The 21,673-nt window shown below is 58.4% G+C and overlaps 1 protein-coding gene across 1 annotated transcript in view; it reads left to right on the top strand.

Annotated features, from left to right (window-relative positions):
* Window positions 1-21,367, top strand: part of ERAP1 (endoplasmic reticulum aminopeptidase 1) — a 35,777-nt gene extending 14,410 nt beyond the window's left edge. The window contains exons 9-24 of the mRNA XM_054177799.1: window positions 811-945; window positions 2,006-2,126; window positions 3,517-3,671; window positions 5,708-5,821; window positions 7,962-8,093; window positions 9,060-9,191; window positions 10,850-10,927; window positions 11,327-11,484; window positions 13,078-13,157; window positions 15,543-15,726; window positions 16,751-16,907; window positions 17,000-17,184; window positions 17,632-17,793; window positions 18,573-18,713; window positions 18,797-18,878; window positions 21,200-21,367. Of these exons, the coding sequence (XP_054033774.1) occupies window positions 811-945; window positions 2,006-2,126; window positions 3,517-3,671; window positions 5,708-5,821; window positions 7,962-8,093; window positions 9,060-9,191; window positions 10,850-10,927; window positions 11,327-11,484; window positions 13,078-13,157; window positions 15,543-15,726; window positions 16,751-16,907; window positions 17,000-17,184; window positions 17,632-17,793; window positions 18,573-18,713; window positions 18,797-18,878; window positions 21,200-21,367 (2,184 nt within the window). The remainder of the gene's footprint in view (window positions 1-810; window positions 946-2,005; window positions 2,127-3,516; window positions 3,672-5,707; window positions 5,822-7,961; window positions 8,094-9,059; window positions 9,192-10,849; window positions 10,928-11,326; window positions 11,485-13,077; window positions 13,158-15,542; window positions 15,727-16,750; window positions 16,908-16,999; window positions 17,185-17,631; window positions 17,794-18,572; window positions 18,714-18,796; window positions 18,879-21,199) is intronic.
* The last annotated feature ends 306 nt before the right edge of the window (window positions 21,368-21,673 follow it).

The following is a 21,673-nucleotide window of genomic DNA, read 5'->3' as shown; positions in this document are numbered from 1 at the left end:
GACCTCTGAGATGAGAGCAGAGTGTGGGAATGGCATCTGAATGCTCCTGGAGTTCTTACGAGTGTGTGGTGCTGTGGAGGTGATCCTGGCACAAGGCTGGAGAGGAATGAAGGAGATACGCACCCTACAGGGTGCTGCTTCCCAGCGGGGGGGTGGCAAAGATCAGCACAATGCAGGCTCCATAGTCTTTATCTTGCTCACAACATGCTTGGAGGGCTGTGGAGATGATCAGAGGGCTGCAGAACCTCCCCTGTGGGGGCAGGCTGGGACAGCTTCAGCCTGGGGAAGGGAAGGCTCCAGGGAGACCTCAGAGCAGCCTCCCAGTCCCTGAAGGAGCTTCAGGAGAGCTGGGGACAAGGGCTGGGAATGCCAGGACCAGGGACAATGGCTTGGAGCTGGGAAAGGGGAGACTGAGAGTGGAGAGGAGGAAGAAATTGTTGGCAGTGAGGGTGGGGAGAGCCTGGCAGAGGTTGCCCAGGGAGGCTGTGGCTGCCTCCTCCCTGGAGGTGTTGAGGGCCAGGCTGGATGAGGCCTTGAGCAGCCTGGGCTGGTGGGAGGTGTCCCTGCCCATGGCAGGGGCTTGGAGCTGGGTGAGCTTTGAGGTCCCTTCCATCCCAAACCATTCTGTGTCTCTCTGAACCTCTGAAAGTTAAACCTTCACCATGCAATGCAGCCTCTGTACAAGGCAGCAGCTCCCAACTGCCAGGCCCTTGAAAGATAGCACCAGGAAAAGTGTGACAGTTGCTGGGCCCCAGATCCTCTACCACCATCCCTCCCAGCTGACGATGATGAGCTCTGGTGGCCTTTCAGGTGAAGTCTGTGACTCTGTCTCCCTGGCTGGTCGAGGACCACTTTGATACCACAGTCAGGATGAGCACCTACCTGGTGGCCTTCATCGTTTCAGACTTCAAATCCATCAGCAAAATGAGCAGCCATGGAGTTAAGGTAACTCTGATCTCCCTTCCTGAGAGCTTTTCAAGCCTCTGTGAGTTCCTGAATGGTTGGCTTCTCACTTACATTGCTGGATTTGTGTATCCCAGTGTTTTGCAGGGGAGAAGGAAATGTGCTTTGCAGTGGGGTGAGTGCTTTGCATCCTGAGCTGTGGTGGCTTCAGACATTTTTGTCAATGGCCTTGGGTTTTGTACAGTTCTATGCATGGGTGTCAGAGTTTGTTTCATGCCATCCAGAGGGACCTGGGCAGGCTGCAGAGGTGGCTGAGGAGAGCCTCAGGAGGTTCAATAAGGCTAGGGGCGAGGTCCTGCAGCTGGCTCAGGACAATCCTTGTTATCAGTCCAGGCTGGGGATGATGAGTCTGAGAGCAGTCCTGCAGAGAAGGACTCAGGGTGCTGGGGGGCAGAAGCTGGAGAGGAGCCAGCAATGGGCACTGGCAGCACAGAAGGCCAAGGGCAGCCTGGGCTGCATCCAAAGCAGTGTGGCCAGAGCTGCAGAGAGGGGATCCTGCCCCTCTGCTCTGCTCTGGGGAGAGCTCCCCTGCAGGGCTGTGTCCAGCTGTGGGGACACCACCAGAGGAGAGCCCTGGAGCTGCTGGAGAGGCTCCAGAGGAGGCCAGCAAGATGCTGAGAGGGCTGCAGAAGCTGTGCTGTGGGGCCAGGCTGGCAGAGCTGGGGCTGTGCAGCCTGCAGAAGGGAAGGCTGCAGGCAGAGCTGAGAGCTGCATTTGCATCTCTGCAGGGCAGCTGCAGGCAGGCTGGGGAGGGACTGTTGAGAAGGGGCTGGAATCAGCAGCAGAGCAGGCCTGTTTCAGCTGGGTGCCTCTGGCAGGGTGGGGTGGAAGCTGCAGAAGCCTCTGCAGGAACATGGCAGTTGTGCTGAGCAACTTTCACCATCTTCACTCCAGTTCTGCTAATGTTTTCCTGCAGATGTTTTTGTGCCTGTTGTAGAGGAGGGTTAGGTGCTGGCTTTAGTGCCCCTTTTAGGGTTAATCCTGTGTTAAGGAGCCACCTGTGTGAGCTGGCTGTGGAGTGCTGCCTGCTGTTGTGCTGCAGGTCTCTGTCTACTCGGTGCCAGAGAAGATCAGCCAAGCTGAGTATGCCCTGGAGGCAGCAGTGAAGCTCCTGGACTTCTATGAGGACTACTTTGGGATTCCATACCCTCTACCTAAGCAGGGTGAGTGGCAAGTATTTGTTGGTTGTACCCCAGGACATTAAGCATGGAGAGTAAAAGAGCACAAAATCAGTAACTTAGAGAATTAAGACAGGGCTGCAGCAGCTCTGCTGTGAGGCCAGGCTGAGGGAGCTGGGGGTGTGCAGCCTGGAGAGGAGAAGGCTCCAGGGGGACCTCAGAGCTGCCTGCCAGGACCTGAAGGGATCCTGCAGGAAGGCTGCAGAGAGACTTCCCATGAGGGTGTCTGAGACAGGAGCAGGGGGAATGGTTTGGAGCTGAGGCAGAGCAGGGTCAGACTGGAGCTGAGGAAGAAGTTCTGCAGTGCCAGGGTGGAGAGACTCTGGCACAGGCTGCCCAGGGAGGCTGTGGCTGCCTCCTGCCTGGGGGTGTTCAAGGCCAGGATGGATGAGGCCTTGAGCAGCTGAGTGAATGGAATGGAATGGAACAGAATAGAATAGAATAGAATTCACCAGGTTGGAAAAGACCTTCGAGATCATCGAGTCCAACCTATCACCCAACACCACCTAATAAACTAACCCATGGCACCAAGCACCCCATCCAGTCTCTTCCTAGACACCTCCAGGCATGGTGACTCCACCAGCTCCCTGGGCAGCCCATTCCAAAGGCCAATCTCTCTTTCTATGAAGAACTTCTTCCTAACATCCAGCTTAAACCTCTCCTGGCACAGCTTGAGACTGTGTCCTCTTGTTCTGGTGCTGGCTGCCTGGGAGAAGAGACCAACCCCTACCTGGCTACAACCTCCCTTCAGGTAGTTGTAGACAGCAATGAGGTCTCCCCTGAGCCTCCTCTTCTCCAGGCTAAGCAACCCCAGCTCCCTCAGCCTCTCCTCATAGGGCTGTGCTCCAAGCCCCCCTCACCAATGCAGCTGAGAGGTGTCCCTGGGGATGGTGGGGAGGCTGGAGGGGATGAGATCTGAGCTCCCTTCCACCCTGAGCCAATTTAGGACTCTGTGAGGACAGAGCCAAGCTGAGTTTACAGATTTTCACCTGGCTGCCTCAGAACTGAGGGCACAGCTGCCCTGGCAGCTGAAAATCCTCCTCCTCTGTGCAGAGCTATTCTTTAAATGACACTTTGTGATTTCATTGAAGACAGTCCTTAGAAGAACTCCTTTTAGAGAGCTGTGGAGAGCCAGAAGGTCTCCCCTCAGCCTCTTCTTCTCCAGGCTAAACAACCCCAGCTCAAAGAGTCATGGGTTGGGTTGGAAGGGACCTGGAAGCTCATCCAGTTCCAGCCCCCTGTGGTGGGCAAGGACACCTCCCACCAGCCCAGGCTGCTGAAGGTGATGAAGTGAGCTGTGTGGTTGAGTTCTTTCCTGACTCACCTGGATCCAGCACTGCCTGAATGTTCCCTTTCCCTCTCCCCCCTGCCCCAGATTTGGCAGCTGTCCCTGACTTTCAGTCTGGTGCTATGGAGAACTGGGGGCTGACCACCTACCGGGAGTCAGCCTTGCTGTACGACCCTGAGAAGTCCTCCTCATCCTCTAAACTGTGGATCACCATGGTGATAGCCCATGAGCTGGCCCATCAGGTGAGCCTGGGGGAGGAAGGGGGAGCTGGAGCCAGCCTGCAGAGGGCTTGGTGCTGAGGGAGGGCTTGGTTCTGAGGGATGCTGTGTGGATGGGAGCATCTTGGAGCTGTGGAATCACACAACACACAGAGCTGCTGAGGCTGGAGCAGACCTTTGAGATTGAGGTTGGAGAAGGTGATCCTTCAATCATAGAAGCACTGAACTGTCAGGGCTGGAAGGGATCTCAAGGCTCACCCAGTCCCAGCCCCCTGCCATGGGCAGGGACACCTCACACCACAGCAGGTTGCTCACAGCCACCTTCAGCCTGCTCTTAAACACCTCCAGGGCTGAGGCTTCCACCACCTCCCTGGGCAACCTGTGCCAGGCTCTCACCACCCTCATGGTCCCTTCCCACCTGGTGTTCTATGAACCTGTGAGTCTGTGAATCATCCAAGCCCAGCACTGCTGCTGAGACACTGCCACTGAACCACCTCCCTCAGCACCACATCCATGAGGCTCTTGGACCCTTCCAGGGATGGGGACTGCACCACCTCCCTGGCAGCCTGGGCCAGTGCCTGACCACCCTTGCTGGGAAGAATTTATTCCTAGCATCCAACCTGAACCTCCCCTGCCACAACTGGCAACCCAGCACTGCCAGGGCAGCACCAAGCCATGGCCCTCAGCACCACAGCTCCACAGCTTTGAAACCCCTCCAGGCATGTGGACTCCACCACTGCCCTGGGCAGCCTGGGACAGGACTGGATGACCCTCAAGGGGAGGAAATTGTTCCTCATGTCCCACCTGAACCTGTCCTGGCACAGTTTCAGGTCATTTCTTCTATCACCTAAGACTAGGGAGCAGAGCCCAACCCCCACCTGGCTGCAGCCTCCTCTCAGGGAGGCTCCACAGCCTCCTTTTCCCCACACCAAACACCCCCAGCTCCCTCAGCTGCTCCTCATAACTAGAGGCTGAACATTGTTTTGACCCTGAGGTTGCTCCAGTGTGAATCTCAAGGACAGTTCTGGCTGAAGGCTGCATGGATGTGGGGAGCTGCAGACAAAGGTGTTCAGCCCAGCAGCTCCAGAGCTGCCAGGACTTTTCCACCCCTGAAATGAACTGCAGGCTAGCAAAAGGTGTCTGGCAGAAAGGGCCCTGGGGTTGCTAATGGACAAGCAGCTGAAGAGGAGCCAGCAGTGCCCAGGTGGCACAGAAAGCCAAAGGCATCCTGGCTGGGATCAGAAGTGCTGTGCCCAGCAGGAGCAGGGAGGGCACTGTGCCCTGGGACTCAGCTCTGGGGAGGCCACAGCTCCAGTGCTGTGTCCAGTTTGGGGCACTCAGCACAAGAGAGATGTGGAGGTGCTGGAGCCAGGGCAGAGCAGGGCAAGGGAGCTGTGAAGGGCCTGGAGAAGAAAGCTGATGAGGAGAGCCTGAGGGAGCTGGGGATGGTTAGTGTGAAGCAGAGCAGGCTGAGGGCAGAGCTCATGGCTGTCTCCAGCTCCCTGAAAGGAGGCTGTGGAGAGCTTGGTGCTGGCCTCTGCTCCCAGGGAATTAGTGACAGGACAAGAGGGAACAGCCCCAAGCTGCCACTGGGCAGCTTCAGACTGGACAGGAGGGAACATTTAGTGCCAGCAAGAGTGGTCAGGGACTGGAATGTGCTGCCCAGGGAGGTGGTGGAGTCCCCATTAGGGAGGAGGTGTTTCAAGGTGGTTTGGATGTGGTGATTGGGGCTCTGGTTTAAGGGTGACCCTTGGAGAGTAAGGTCAGGGGTTGGACTTGGTGCTCCTGAGGCTCTGCTCCAACCTGGGTGTTGCTGTGAGTCTGGAAAGAGGCAGGTGGAGGCTTTGAAGGGTTCACAGTTTGGTGTGTGGCTCTCCTGGCACACCTGGCTTCTTTACAAGGCTTCCCAGCAGGTGAGTGGAAGCCACAGAAGAGATGGGGTGTGAAGGGGCCAGAGCAAGCTGTGTCACTGACAGCAGGCTCCTCTGAGCTCAGTGAAGTCCTTTCCTCATAAATTACATCTTTACTTCTTTTTCCCCCCTCTTTTTGCTCCCCCACAGTGGTTTGGCAACCTGGTGACCATGGAGTGGTGGAATGACCTGTGGCTGAATGAAGGCTTTGCCAAGTTCATGGAGTTCGTGTCAGTCAGTGTCACCCACCCAGAGCTCAGAGTTGTAAGCTGCACTTGCTCTCTTTGGTTTCATAGCCACTGCCTTCTAAACACAGTATGGGTAGCACCCAGGGGTGCTGAGGCACTGCTGGGCCACTCTCCATCACCTGTGGTGAGTCCTGGGAACAGGAGAAGAGAACATGGAGTAGAGAAGGCTCCAGGCAGACCTCAGAGCAGCCTTCTAGTGCCTGAAGGGCTACAAGGAGGCTGTTCCCAGAGGCCTGCAGGGACAGGAGCAGGGGTAATGGCTTCAAACTAGAGCAGAGCAGATCTAGATTGGATGTGAGGAACAAGTTCTGCATCAGGAGGGTGGTGGGACACTGGAACAGGTTGCCCAGGGAGGTGGTTCCAGAGGCTGCATCCCTGGAGATACTCAAGGTGAGGCTGGGCAGGGTTCTGGGCAACCTGATCTAGCTGAGAATGTCCCTGGTGACTGCAGGGGGTTGGACTGGGTGAGCTTTGGAGGTCCCTTCCAACCCAAGCCATTCTGTGATTGCCAGGCCACTCTCCATCATCACCTTTGGCAAGAGGAGAGGAACCTGGGAACAGCAGGGCTGAGAGCTGGGGGAAAGCAAAGCTCCCTGCAGGCTTCAAAGAGGGCAAGAAGGAGGAGCTGGGTAGGCACAGAGCAGTCAGTCTCACCCCCATCCAGGTGCTGGAGCAGCTTCTTCTTGGTGCTGTCTGCAGGCACATCAAGGATCAAACGCTCCTTGGCAGAAGCCAGCATGGTTTTAGCAGGGGGCAGTCCTGTTTGGCCAGCCTGACAGCCTTGGGTGAGGACATGAGCAGCTGGATGGATGGTGGTGGAGCAGTGGATGTGGTTGATCTTGATCTCAGCAGGAAAGCCTCTGCCAGCCCCTGCCACAGCATCCTGACAGCCACACTGAGGGAGGGTGGGCTGAGGGGTGGGCAGGGAGCTGGGTGTCAGCTGGTGGAAGGACAGAAGTCAGAGAGCTGTGGTCAGTGGGACAGGGTCCAGCTGGAGGCCTGTGCCTTGTGGGGTCCCTCAGGGGTCAGTACTGGGACCAGAGCTGTTCAGTGTCTTCACCAAGGACCTGTCTGAGGGCACAGAGGGCACTGGCAGCCAGTTTGCTGGTGGCACCAAGCTGGGAGCAGTGGGGAGAGCCCTCAGGCTGTGCTGCCATCCAGCCAGAGCTGGGCAGGCTGCAGAGCTGGGTGGGCAGAAAGGGAATGAAAGCCAAGAAGGGCAAGGGCAGAGTCTGGCAGCTGGGAGAGAACAGCCCCAGGGAGCAGGAGAGGCTGGGGACTGTCGTGGGTGGGGAGGGACCTTTCAAGGTCAACCAGTCCAGTCAGCAGCTACAGCAACTCTCTGAGGTAGCTACAGAGCCACAGGAGTCACAGAATGGCTTTGGTAGGAAGAAGCTTTCAGGATCATGAAGTCCAAGCCTGAGCCCAGCACTGCCCCAGGGCAGCACCAAGCCATGGCCTCAGCACCACAGCTACACAGCTCTGAAACCCCTCCAGCTATGGGGACTCCAGCACTGCCCTGGGCAGCCTGGGACAGGCCTGGACAGCCCTTCTTGGGGAGAAACTGTTCCTCATGGCCAACCTGAACCTCCCCTGGGGTAACTTGAGGCCATCTCCTCTTGTCCTCTTCCTAGGGAGCAGAGCCCAACCCCCAGCTGGCTGCAGCCTCCTCTCAGGGAGCTGTAGAGAGCAAAGAGGTCTCTCTTTAGCCTCCTTTTCTCCGGGCTGAACACCCCCAGTTCTCTCAGAAGGTCTCCATAGCCTTCTCCTTGTTCTCCATACCCTTCCCCAGCTCTGCTGTCCTGCTCTGGACCTGCTCCAGCCTCTCAGTGTCCTTCTTGGAGCGAGGGGCTCAGAGCTGGACACAATATTCCAAGAGCTGTTGGGTGGCAAGTCCCCTGCCCTACAGCTGCCCCACAGAGCAGTGGGGACTGGTCCCTCAGGCTGTGGCCTTGCAGTGGGAACAGCAGAAGTCATCTGTCTGTCTGCCTGTGTTTCTGTCTGGGGTGTCCCTTATGTTCTGGAGTAACACCAAATGGATGTTTTGCTCTCTGGCTGTGATTCCAGGCACACCTGGAGTGGGCCTGGAAAGGGCATCCAGTGGTCACTGAGCAGAACTTAAACCAGCACTGTTTGGTTTTTTTCCTTCCTCTTAGGAAGACTATTTCCTGAGGAGGTGCTTTGATGCCATGGCTGTGGATGCTTTGAATTCCTCCCACCCTGTGTCTACTCCTGTGGAAGACCCAGCTGCCATCCTGGAGATGTTTGATGAGGTTTCTTATGTCAAGGTAAAGCACTAGGCTGCTGCTGCTGCTTCCAGCTGTGTGGTTCCACTCATGTCACCCCTGCACAGCAGACATCCCTGGCACCTGGTGCTGAGGGCTTTTGGGGCTTGTCCAAAGCACTGAGGTGGATGCAAGTCACAGGAGGGCTTGAGTTAGAAAGGGCCTTAATGAAAGGTTATCTCCTTCACACCCCATGGGGTTGTTGCCTTTTCCAGGACAAAGCCTTTGCATTTGCACACCCAAAAAACAGCACTGGCACAGGTTGCCCAGAGAGGTGGTGGAAGCCTCAGCCCTGGAGGTGTTTGCAGCCAGGCTGGAGGTGGCTGTGAGCAACCTGCTGTGGTGTGAGGTGTCCCTGCCCATGGCAGGGGGGCTGGGACTGGGTGAGCCTTGAGGTCCCTTCCAGCCCTGACAGTTCTGTGATCCTATGATTCTATGTCCCCTCATTTAATGAGACCTAAACCCCCTGAAATCCTCCCACTGCCTTTAGGAGGGGTCCTGAGAGATGCCATTCTCTCCCACAGTGAGGTGAGTGATGGCACTGGGGGGAGTTTGGCCACCCCTTAGGGTGAAGTTCACCATTGTAAGTGGAAACCTGCTCCCTTACCAACGCAGTCTCCAACCATGGCTTGGTGTTCTTAACCCAGGGAGCTTTGTGCCCCTGGAGCATGGTGTTAGCAAACCAGCAGCACACCTCAGTGTGCAAGGGGCTTGGCCAGGCAACAGGCAGCACTGCTCCAGGGTGCATCAAACACAACCATTCTGCAGCCAGAGAGGTGTTGAGCGCTCAGCTCCTGGGCATCTTGCTGACATTTCTCTGCCAGCTGAGTGCCAGCTTGGCAGGGACCCCAAGGCACCTTCCTAGGTGATGGTGGAGTTGGCATGAGCTGGCCCAGCACCCTGGCAGGGTGAGGGGGTGAGGGGGACTCCTCTTTTAAACACCTTCTCTCTGTTTTTTTGCCTTTTCAGGGGTCTTGTATATTGAATATGCTGAGGGACTACCTGACTGCTGATGTGTTCAAAGCTGGGCTGGTGCAGTACCTGCAGAAACACAGCTACCAGAACACCAGAAATGAGCACCTGTGGGACAGCCTGGCAAATGCAAGTGTTCTTTGTTCACAGGATCATAGCTGTGGGGTGGAAGGGCCCTCCAAAGCTCACCCAGTCCAACCCCCTGCACTCAGCTGGGACATCCTCCACCAGAGGGAAAAGGGTTCTAGGAAGGGAGTTGGCAGGTCTCTAGACTGGAAGGGGGAAGGGGCTGAAACCAGTCCCCCCAGGCAGGAGTCTGGGGGCAGTAAGCTAGGGTCAGAGGCCAAACCAGCAGCCCAGCTGCAGTGCATGTACACTAATGCACGAAGCATGGGAAACAAACAAGAGGAGCTGGAAGCCTTGTTGCAGCAGGGAAGTTATGACGTAGTTGCCATCACGGAGACGTGGTGGGATAGCTCACATGACTGGAGTGCTGCAATTGATGGCTACAGGCTCTTCAGGAGAGACAGGCAAGGAAGAAGGGGTGGAGGGGTGGCCAGGAAGGCCAGTGGCATCCTGGCCTGCATCAGGAACAGTGTGGCCAGCAGGAGCAGGGAGGTCATTCTGCCCCTGTACACTGCACTGGTTAGGCCACACCTTGAGTCCTGTGTCCAGTTCTGGGCCCCTCAGTTTAAGAAGGACATCGAGACACTTGAACGTGTCTAGAGAAGGGCAACAAGGCTGGGGAGAGGCCTTGAGCACAAGCCCTGTGAGGAGAGGCTGAGGGAGCTGGGATTGTTTAGCCTGGAGAAGAGGAGGCTCAGGGGTGACCTTTTTGCTGTCTACAACTACCTGAAGGGAGGTTGTAGACAGGTGGGGGTTGGTCTCTTCTCCCAGGCAACCAGCACCAGAACAAGAGGACACAGTCTCAGGCTGTGCCAGGGGAGGTTTAGACTGGAGGTTAGGAAGAAGTTCTACACAGAGAGAGTGATTTGCCATTGGAATGGGCTGCCCAGGGAGGTGGTGGAGTCACCATCACTGGAGGTGTTTAGGAAGAGACTTGATAGGGTGCTTGGTGCCGTGGGTTAGTTGATTAGGTGGTGTTGGGTGATGGTTGGATGGGTTGCACTTGATGATATCAAGTTTATTCTATTCTATTCTATTCTATTCTATTCTATTCTATTCTATTCTATTCTATTCTATTCTATTCTATTCTGTTCTGTTCTGTTCTGTTCTATTTCTATTCTCTCCAGCAGCTCCAGGGCTCTCCTCTGGTGGTGTCCCCACAGCTGGACACAGCCCTGCAGGGGAGGTCTCCCCAGAGCAGAGCAGAGGGGCAGGATCCCCTCTCTGCAGCTCTGGCCACACTGCTTTGGATGCAGCCCAGGCTGCCCTTGGCCCTCTGTGCTGCCAGTGCCCATTGCTGGCTCCTCTCCAGCTTCTGCCCCCCAGCACCCCAAGTCCTTCTCTGCAGGGCTGCTCTCAGTCTCCTCTCCCCCAGCCTGGATTGGTCTCCAGGGCTGCCCTGAGCCAGCTGCAGGACCTTGCCCTTGGCCTTGTTGAACCTCCTGAGGGTCTCCTGAACCCCTGCAGGCTGCCCAGGTCCCTCTAGGTGGTTCCCCTCCCAGCCTTCAGCCTCACCACCAGCACCACTCAGTTCACTTCAGTTCCAATTCTGTGTCTTCTCCTGAACATCCTGTCTCTCTAATGCACTCCCAAAGGCTGTGAGCAATACCCATGACTCTGACACCTACAGGAGGTGACCCCAAGGTTCTTTTCCCTTGCAGGTTTGCCCTACAGGACGTGCTGAGAAGAATGAGCTGCAAGGGTTTTGCAGAAGAGGCCAGCAGCCTTCTTCAAGTGCAGTAAGCAATCTTAGTTCCTTACCCATCAATATTTAGGAGCTGGACACCTCCCCATGTCCTCTCAGGTCACTCTTCTGTGCCATGGCATGGACAGATGCCCCTTCCAGAGGTCATTATTCTAGAGAGAGGGTTCATAAGATTCACAGAATGGTTTGGGATGGAAGGGACCTCAAAGCTCTTCCAGCTCCAATCCCCTGCCACAGGCAGGGACACCTCCCACCAGCACAGGCTGCCCAAAGCAGTGTCCTGCATGGGATGGAAATGTCCACAAGCAGACCACCTGGAGATGTCATGGCACCCAGTCTCATCAGGCTCAAGTGCAGACACCTCTGTGCCCCCATCACTCTGCTCTTCCATCCTCCTCCTCTTCTTAACCTGCCTTCTTTTTACCTCCTCCAGCACTGGACTCAAGGAGAGACTCTTGATGTGAAGGCAATGATGGACACTTGGACACTGCAGAAAGGTTATCCCCTGGTAACAGTCACAGTGAGAGGAAAAAATGTCCACCTGCAGCAGGAGCACTACATGAAGGGAGGAAAGCCTTCCACATCCACAGGGTAAACCTCAGCATGCAGAACAAAAGACCTGATGTGGAGGACAGCAGGAGCTGTGCACAGACCCAGAGCATGGAGGGGCTGGAAGGGACCCCTGGAGCTCCCCCAGCCCAACCCCTGCTCCAGCAGGGCCCCCACAGCAGCTTGCCCAGCAGCACAATGCCCAGGGGGGGTTGGAAGCTCTCCACACCAGGAGACTCCACAACCTCTCTGGGCAGCCTGCTCCAGGCCTCCAGCACCCTCACACCAAACAACTTTCTCCTCCTGCTCACATCCAACCTCCTGCCCTCCACTTTCTGCCCCTTGGCCCTTGGCCTGTCCCTGGGCACCACTCAGCAGAGCCTGGCCCCAGCCTCTTGCCCCCCACAGCTCCTTTAGCTCTTGCTGAGCATTGCTCAGCTCCCCTCTGGGGCTGCTCTGCTCCAGGCTCTCAGCCCCAGGGCTCTCAGCCTTTGCTGCTCACAGAGCTGCTCCAGGACCCTCAGCAGCTTCCCAGCCTCCCCTGGACTCTCTCCAGCACTTCCCTGTCTGGATTGAACTGGGGAGCCCAGGGCTGGCCCCAGGACTCCAGCTGTGGCCTCCCCAGGGCAGAGCAGAGGGGCAGGAGAACCTCCCTCACCCTGCTGGCCACACTGTCCTTGGTGCACCCCAGGAGGCCCTTGGCCCTCTTGTGCCTGAGGGCAAGGTGCTGTGCCATGGGTGACAAGCAGACCCTGCCTGAGCTGTGAGCCTCTCCCTGCAGCACCCCCTGTGGGTTTGGTTGGCCTGGCTCAGGGGCCTGTGGCTGCAGAGCTGCAGTTGGCTCTGGGTGAGCCTGTGCTGAGGATGTGCTGGTGGGACTGGGCTGGAAAGTTCAGTGCTGCAGCTCCAGGGCTAATGAGGAGAAACCTGGCCAGAGGTAGGTGGCTCTGCACTGAGCTCAGGTTAACAGAGTCACAGACTTGTTTGGATTGGAAGGGACCTCAAGGCTCACCCAGCCCCAGCCCCCCTGCCATGGGCAGGGACACCTCACACCACAGCAGGTTGCTCACAGCCACCTCCAGCCTGGCTGCAAACACCTCCAGGCATCAGCAGGAGGCTTCCACCAACTCCCTGGGCAACCTGTGCCAGGCTCTCACCACCCTCATGGGCAACAACTTCTTCCTCACAGCCAAGCTCAATCTCCCCACTTCTAGTTCTGCTCCATCCCCCCCAGTCCTATCACTCCCTGACACCCTCACAAGTCCCTCCCCAGCTTTCCTGCAGCCCCCTGCAGATCCTGGAAGGCCACAAGAAGCTCTCCTGGGAGCCTTCTCCTCTCCAGCCTGCACAGCCCCAACTCTCTCAGGCTGTCTCCATGGCAGAGCAGCTCCAGCCCTCTGCTCCTCCTCGGGGCCCTTCTCTGGACACCTTCCAGCACCTCCAGAGCCTTCCTGGAACAGAACTGGACATAGTTCTCAGCAGAGTGGAGCAGAGGGGCAGAATCCCCTCCCTGGCCCTGCTGGCCACACTTCTCTTGCTGCAGCCCAGGCTCTGCTTGGCTCTCTGGGCTGGGACAAGCTGGAGAAGCTTTGGCAAAGTTCTTCCAGTGATCAAACTCCTTCTGTTCTGCAACAGGTCCCTGTGGCACATCCCCCTGACCTACATCACCAGCAAATCTGACACAGTCCAGAGGTTCCTGATGACTACCAGAGCAGGTAATGGCCTTCACCAGTTCATAGAACCACAGAATACTGGGGGCTGGAAGGGACCTCTAGAGATCACTGAGTGCCAGAGCAGGGGCACCCAGGGCAGGCCACACAGGAGCACATCCAGGAGGGGTTGGAAGCTCTCCACACCAGGAGACTCCACAACCTCTCTGGGCAGCCTGCTCCAGGCCTCCAGCACCCTCACACCAAACAACTTTCTCCTCCTGCTCACATCCAACCTCCTGCCCTCCACTTTCTGCCCCTTGGCCCTTGGCCTGTCCCTGGGCACCACTCAGCAGAGCCTGGCCCCAGCCTCTTGCCCCCCACAGCTCCTTCCAGCGTTTGTAAAGATGAACTCAAGGTCTGTCTGCAGCCTTCTGCTTCTGCAGGGCTGTTTCAGAATGGGGAGCTGGACCTACTGGTAGCAGCCTGGTGTCCCCTTACTGTTGCCACTGCAGTGACCTCTCCACCTGCTCTGAAGCTGAGCCACTGTGTGCTTTGCACCACTGGTGCTGGAGCTGGGCAAGGAGGCTGCTGAGGGGTGTGGAGAGCAGGTCTCATAAATGGAATCATGGACTGGGCTGGAAGGGACCTCCAAGGCTCACCCAGTCCAACCCCCTGCACTCAGCAGGGACATCCCCAACCAGATCAGGTGGCACAGAGCCCTGTCCAGCCTCACCTTGATTTATCTCCAGGGATGGAGCCTCCACCACCTCCCTGGGCAGCCTGTGGCAGTGTTCCAGCAGCCTCCTGGTGCAGAACTTGTTCCTCACATCCAATCTCCATCTGCTCTTCTCCAGTTAGAAGAGCAGTAGAGGCTGAGGGACCTGGGGCTGTTCAGCCTGAAGAGGAGGAGGCTGAGGGAAGCCTTCATGGCTCTCTACAGCTCCAAGAGAGGATGCTGCAGTGAGGTGGGGGTTGGGCTTCTCTCCCTAGGAACTAAGACAGCACAAAAGGAAACAGCCTCAAGCTGCACTGGGAGAGCTTTAGGCTGGAGATGAGGGACAATTTCTTTGCTGCAGAGTGGTCAGGAGCTGGCAGAGGCTGTCCAGAGAGGTGGTGGAGTCCCCATGGCAGGAGGTGTTGCAGCAAGGAGTAGATGTGGCACCTGAGGATGTGGCCTGGTGGCCATGGAGGTGTTAGGGACAATCACTGATCTCAAGAGGCCCTTCCAGCCTCAGTGGCTCTGTGCTGTGCCTGCAGCAGTGAGGCCATGTGGTGGGGTGAATTTCCCCCTCCCCCCCAGCATTCAGTTTGCCAGAGCAGCTCAGCTGGCAGCAAGTGAGAGCTGTATTTACAAGCAGAGCTACAACCTGCAATGGAATGCAATGAATGTGTACCACATCTACAGGATGGACAACAGCTACAGGGATTTACAGCTAATGGACAGCACAAGAACCCCCCTGGCCAAGGACCAGGGGAAGCTGCCAGCTTCTCCCTCTCTGCCTCCCCTTTAGCCTCCTGGACAAAAGGGGTGAGAGAAAGGAGCAGAGAAAGGAGGCCCTCAGGAAAGCTGGGGAGGGACTTTTCAGGGTGTCATGATGGGGATTCTGCCCCTCTGCTCCACTCTGCTCAGACCCCACCTGCAGCTCTGGGTCCAGGTCTGCAGCCTCTGTCCCAGGAAGGCTCTGGAGGTGCTGGAAGGTGTCCAGAGAAGGGCCCCGAGGAGGAGCAGAGGGCTGGAGCTGCTCTGCCATGGAGACAGCCTGAGAGAGTTGGGGCTGTGCAGGCTGGAGAGGAGAAGGCTCCCAGGAGAGCTTCTTGTGGCCTTCCAGGATCTGCAGGGGGCTGCAGGAAAGCTGGGGAGGGACTTGTGAGGGTGCCAGGGAGTGCTAGGACTGGGGGGGATGGAGCAGAACTAGAAGTGGGGAGATTGAGCTTGGCTGTGAGGAAGAAGTTGTTGCCCATGAGGGTGGTGAGAGCCTGGCACAGGTTGCCCAGGGAGGTGGTGGAAGCCTCCTGCCTGGAGGTGTTTGCAGCCAGGCTGGAGGTGGCTGTGAGCAACCTGCTGTGGTGTGAGGTGTCCCTGCCCATGGCAGGGGGTTGGGACTGGGTGAGCCTTGAGGTCCCTTCCAGCCCTGAGAGTTCTGTGATCCTATGACTCTGTGACAGGTAAATAGCAGTCACCACCAAAGCAGTGCAGCCAAGGTCAAGCAGAAGCCAGTTAGTAGCTCCCAGCCTGAGGAAGAGAGGAGCAGCTGCTCCCATTGCCAGCTGGAGTTCCCTGTCTCCAGTGGCACTGTTCAGAGTTACCTTTACTTCCCTTTTGACACCCAGTGGTGAGGTATTCACATCCTGCCTGCTTTCCACTCTTGGTTTGTGAAAAGCTTTAGAAGGCATAGCCTGAAACCACCACAGGCCCAAGGTGATGTCTGTGTGTCTGTGTGTCTGCAGATGTCCTGCTCCTGCCAGAAGAGGTGGAGTGGATCAAGTTCAACGTGGACATGAAGGGCTACTACCTGGTGCACTACGCAGGGGGGATGTGGGACCCCCTGATCAGCCTCCTGAGGGACAGGCACACCCTGCTGAGCAGCAGTGACAGAGCCAACCTCATTAACAACGTGTTCCAGATGGTCAGGTGAGGCCTGGCAAGCACACACAACTGCTGGTGGCCTGCCTGCTGCTCACTGCAGCCAGAGATCCATCCCATGGTGTGGGCCAGAAGGGACCTGAAAGACCACCCAGTTCCAGCCCCCTGCTGTGGGCAGGGACACCTCACTGGGGTGACTTTGGCATGTGAGATGAGATGCTGAAGGGCCTGCAGCACTGCCTGGGGAGCAGAGGCTGAGAGCCCTGGGGCTGTTCAGTCTGCAGAGGAGAAGGCTGAGAGGGATCTGATCAATGTCTCTCAAGAGCTGAGGGCTGGGGGTCAGGAGGCAGGGGACAGGCTCTGCTCAGCTGCAGCCTGCCAGAGGCCAAGGGGCAGTGGATGGCAACTGCAGCCCAGGAGGTTCCAGCTCCAGAGGAGGAGGAAGTTCTGCAGTGGGAGGCTGCCAGAGCCCTGGAGCAGGCTGCCCAGAGAGGTTGTGGAGTCTCCTTCTGTGGAGCCTTTGCAGCCCTGTCTGGATGTGTTCCTGTGTGACCTGTGCTGGATTCTCTGCTCCTGCTCTGGCAGGGGCTTGCACTGGGAGATCTCCAGAGGTCCCTTCCTGCCCCTAACATCCTCTGATGCTGTGAGATGGGGCCTTCCATGGTCCTTCTGCTCCTCTCTTGCTGCAGAGGTCAAACAGGAGGTCTCCTGCCTCAGGGAATGAAGCAGGAGTTCAGGTAGCTGCCCAGAAACATCTCACCCCAAAAAAACCAAAGTGAGAAGGGGGTTGGAATGGGAGGGCTTGGGGGGGACCCCTGGAGATCATCAGATCAACCTTGAAATGCCTTCAGGATTTTGCTGTTTGTTTGGTTTGATGGAGGGCCTTCTGGAGGACCTTCTGAGGGCCTTCTGGAGGACCTTGTGGAGGGCCTTCTGGAGGAGTTTCTGAAGAGCCTTCTGAAGGACCTCCTGAAGGACCTTGCAAAGAGGCTGGCTGGGATTCTGCTGCTCCCTTCACCTTCTCACTGTAGCTGTAACTGTTCTCCTGCCTCTCCCCTGCCCCCCCCCCCAGCATCAAGCAGCTGCCCATCTCCAAAGCTTTGGACCTGACTCTGTACCTGCAGCAGGAGACTGAGATCCTGCCTGTCCTGCAGGGCCTGCACGAGCTGATCCCCATCTACAGGCTGATGGAGGCCAGGGGGGAGGATGGCACCACCCAGCAGCTGCAGGTCAGATTCTCAGTGCCCAGACCCCCTCCCTTTGGAGCTCTGTGAACTGGCCCCCTTTCAACCAGAGGTGCTTTTGGTGCCCCTTCTTCCAGGAGCACCTGGTGAGGCTCTTCAGGGAGCTGATTGACCACCAGTCCTGGAGCGATGAGGGCTCGGTGTCGCAGCGGCTGCTGAGGAGCTCCCTGCTGCTCTTTGCCTGCCTGCACCGCTACCAGCCCTGCCTGGACAAGGCCTCCAGGCACTTCACACAGTGGCAGCAGTCCAATGGAACCCTCAGGTCTGCTCCTGGCAGGGTGGGTGGGGTTGGAAGGCAGCTTGAAGGTCAGCCAAGGCTCCGATGGTGGCTGTCTCGGTTAGATTTGTGGATTCCTGGAGTGGTTTGGGTTGGAAGGGACCTGGGAGGTCATCCAGTTCCAGCCTTCCTTGAAGGTCATCCAGTTCCAGCCTTCCTTGAAGATCAGCCAGTTCCAAGCCCCCTGCCATGGGCTCTGCCCATGGCAGGGGGCTTGGAACTGGCTGATCTTCAAGCCCTGGCTGATCTTCAAGCCCTCATCCAACCTCCCCTTCAACGCCTCCAGGGAGTCCACATCCACAACCTACCCCTGTGTCTCACTCTCCCCTCAAACATGCCCCCCAAGGTGCCTGCTGTGCCAGCCTGACCCTCTGATGGTGGGATGGCAGGGCCTGGGCAGTAACTCCTGGCCCCCCAACCTTCTTCTTGCAGCTTGCCAGCAGATGTGAAGTCAGCTGTGTACGCCGTGGGGGCTCAGACAGCAGAGGGTTGGGAGTTCCTCCTCAGCAGGTACCAGCTGCCTGCCTTCAGCACAGAGAGGGAGGACATGGAGATAGCTCTCAGCCTCAGCAGAAGCCAGGAGAGGCTTCAGTGGTGAGTGCTGGCAGCAGGGAACCAGGGGCTGGAAGCTGTGCTGGGGGGGAGTTCCCAGAAGCATAGAGTCGTCAGGGACCTCAAGGATCGTCCAGTTCCAACCCCCTCTGCCAACCTCAGACATCTCATCCACGTTGAGAAAGGAAACAAGGAGGTCCCCCAGAGTCTTCACTGCTTGGCTTTTGGACTTCATGGTGTCAGGGATGCTCTGCAGAGCTGCTGTGGGCAGCAGGAAGGGCCTGGGCTGGTGGGAGGTGTCCCTGCCCATGGCAGGGGGTTGGAGCTGGAGGGTCTTTGAGGTCCCTTCCAGCCCAACACATTGCATGAATCTGGGGTGGTTCAGGCTGCAGCAGAGGAGGCTGAGGGAGACCTCCTTGCTCTCTGCAGCTCCCTGAGAGGAGGCTGCAGCCAGCTGGGGCTTGGGCTCTGCTCCCTGGTCTCAGGTGAGAGAAGGAGAGGAAATGTCCTGAAACTGTGTCAGGGGAGGTTGAGGCTGGCCATGAGGAACAATTTCTGTGGTGCCAGAGTGGTCAGGGACTGGCACAGGCTGCCCAAGGAGGTGGTGGAGTCCCCATGGCTGGAGGTGTTGCAGCAAGCTGTGGCCATGGCACCTGGGGCCAGGGTTTGGTGCCCATGGTGGGGCTGAGGTTGGGTCTGGACTGGGTGAGCTCAGAGGTCTCTGCCACCCCAAACAGCTCTGTGGTTGTGAATCCCCAGGGCACAGTCAGTTGTCAGCTTTCTCCACAGCCACAGCTGAGGTCTCTGCTCTGGTTCCTCAGGCTGATGGACCAAGGTCTGCATGGGGACATCATCAGGACCCAGGACCTGCCCTCCCTTCTTGTCTTCATTGCCAGGAACCCCTCTGGCCATGACCTGGCCTGGGCCTTCCTGAAAGCCAACTGGGACCAGATCACAGCAAAGTGAGGCACAGAGCTGCTTCCCCCCTCTGCCCCCAGCTCTCCCCTCCAGACCTCCTCTGAGCCCAGGTCCCTCTGTTTGCCAGGTTCGAGCTGGGCTCCAGCTCCGTGGCACAGATGGTGACAGGAGTGACCAGGAGGTACTCGACACGGGCACAGCTGGCACAGGTGAGGCACACAGCTGCTGCTGGCATCACTGGGCACCTGGGGCAAGGGGTGGCCTGGGCACAGGGTGGCCAGCAAGGGGTGGCCTGGGCACAGGGTGACCAGCAGAGGGTGACCTGGGCACAGAGTGACCATGAAGGGGTGACCTGGGCACAGGTTGGCCAGCAAGGGGTGACCTGGGCACAGGGTGACCATGAAGGGGTGACCTGGGCACAGGGTGGCCAGCAAAGGGTGACCTGGGCACAGCATGGCCAGCAAGGGGTGACCTGGGCACAGGGTGACCATGAAGGGGTGACCTGGGCACAGGGTGGCCAGCAAAGGGTGACCTGGGCACAGCATGGCCAGCAAGGGGTGACCTGGGCACAGGGTGGCCAGCAAAGGGTGACCTGGGCACAGAGTGGCCAGCAAGGGGTGACCTGGGCACAGGTGGCCAGCAAGGGGTGGCCTGGGCACAGAGTGGCCAGCAAGGGGTGACCTGGGCACAGGGTGGCCAGCAAAGGGTGACCTGGGCACAGAGTGGCCAGCAAGGGGTGGCCTGGGCACAGGTGGCCAGCAAGGGGTGGCCTGGGCACAGAGTGGCCAGCAAGGGGTGGCCTGGGCACAGGTGGCCAGCAAGGGGTGGCCTGGGCATGGGCTGGATCCACCAGGGCACCTTCAGGCTGTGGGACCTGTGGGTGGTGTGGGCACAGGGAGAGCCTCAGGCCAGTGCCAGCAGGAAGGTGTTGGTGTCAGCACTGGAGCTGCAGTGTGGAGGCTCAAGGGCGTGTTTGGCACCCAGCCTGGCAAGGCCCCAGCAGGGCTTGGCACTGAGCAGGCAGGAGGAGGGTGCTGGAGCAGTGCCACCTCCTGTGGGGCAGCTCCTGCCCTCCATCAAAGCACCTTTTTGTCTGCTGGTTCCACAGCCTCCACGGGCGGCAGAGCCCCCAGGCTGTGCCACGGTGCCTGGCACCCCAGCCAGCTGCTGCCCAGGAGCTTTTGTGGCCAGGGCAGAGCTTCTGCTGCAGGACAGACCACAGCCAGCACCACCTGACCTGGGCTGTGAGGGAGCAGCATCCTGCGTGGTGCTGAGCTCATCCCTGTGCACCTGGGGCTGGGTTGGGGCCCTCTGGATGTCCTTCCACCCAGGACCTCTGCTCCTGTGCCTGAGGGACTCTCCATCTGCTCCTGGCAGCATCCTGGCTGCTAGCACAGCCTCTGGGGACATTCCTGCTCTGCTCAGTGCTGCCCAGGGACAGGGCAAGGGGCAAGGGGCACAAACTGCAACCCAGGAGAGCCCTGGGGCTGAGAGCCTGGAGCAGAGCAGCCCCAGAGGGGAGCTGGCTGTGTTCCTGTGTGCCCTGCCCTGGGTGCTGCTGCTGTGGCAGGGGGCTTGGGCTGGATGGTCAGTGGAGGTCCCTTCCAGTCCCTGCCATGCTGTGGTTCTGAGATCTCCTGTATGAGGACCCAGGAGACTTCCTGCAGAGCCTGAGCACAAAGTCAGTGTCAGGGTGAGAGGGGACCCCAGCATCTCCCTTCCCTGTGCCCTCTGTGTCCTGTTCCACACAAGGGTTTGCATCCTGTGGGTCAGCTGGCAGCAAACCCCAGAATCCAGCATGGAGGGGCTGGAAGGGACCCCTGGAGCTCCCCCAGCCCAACCCCTGCTCCAGCAGGGCCCCCACAGCAGCTTGCCCAGCAGCACAATGCCCAGGGGGGGTTGGAAGCTCTCCACACCAGGAGACTCCACAACCTCTCTGGGCAGCCTGCTCCAGGCCTCCAGCACCCTCACACCAAACAACTTTCTCCTCCTGCTCACATCCAACCTCCTGCCCTCCACTTTCTGCCCCTTGGCCCTTGGCCTGTCCCTGGGCACCACTCAGCAGAGCCTGGCCCCAGCCTCTTGCCCCCCACAGCTCCTTTAGCTCTTGCTGAGCATTGCTCAGCTCCCCTCTGGGGCCAGTGCCAGCAGGGCCCCTGCTGTGGGCACAGCCTGAGGTGTCCAGCAGAGCTGAGCTGCAGGCTGTGGGGCAGAGGCTGCTCTCTCTCTCTCTCCCTGCTGATGTCCTCCCCCACAGGCTGCCCTCCTGCCCCTGCTGCCATGGTGCCAAGCCCCCAGGGTCTGCTGAATGAGCAGGACCTGGCTGGGCTCCCCCTGGCATCTCCTCCCTCTCCATGCTGGTGCCATCATCCTGGGCTGTTCTTGCCTTCCTCTGCTGAGGTGCAGACACGGCCAGGAGGCTCCAGGGCAGGTTCTAGTGCCTCAGATGTCCTGCTGGGCTCCTTGGGCACCTCAAGAGATGCTGCTGCTGCCTCCTGAGCAGCTGCTCTGCCACCTTTCTGCTCCCCAGGTGGAGGAGTTCTTCAGCTCCCTGGAGGAGAAGGGCTCCCAGCTGCGCTGTGTGCAGCAGGCCATGGAAACCATCCAGGACAACATCCAGTGGATGGACAGCAACCTGGAGCAGCTCAGGAGGTGGCTGCACAACCACCACCACAAGGGTCCTGGTGGTCAGGAATGACTGAAAGGGCTCTGAAAAGCTCTGAAAACTCAGTGCTGGAGGTGGCTCAGGGGTGGAGCTTCCTGAGCAGGAGCTGCAGGGCAGCATCAGGGACTCACTCCGGCTGGAGGACAACTCCAAGGCCATGGAAAGAGCAGCTGACCTCACCCTGACAAGTCCACCCCTAAGCCATGGCCCTCAGCACCACAGCTCCATGGCTTTTGAGCCTCTCTAGTCATCAGGACTCCACCACTGCCCTGGGCAGCCCTTCTGGGGCAGAAATTGTTCCTCCTGTCCAACCTGAGCCTCCCCTGGAGCCCCCTGAGG

The sequence above is a fragment of the Dryobates pubescens genome, chromosome Z (assembly GCF_014839835.1).
Source record: "Dryobates pubescens isolate bDryPub1 chromosome Z, bDryPub1.pri, whole genome shotgun sequence".
Classification (NCBI taxonomy): Eukaryota; Metazoa; Chordata; class Aves; order Piciformes; family Picidae; genus Dryobates; species Dryobates pubescens.
This window is presented reverse-complemented; position numbering and strand designations above follow the sequence as displayed.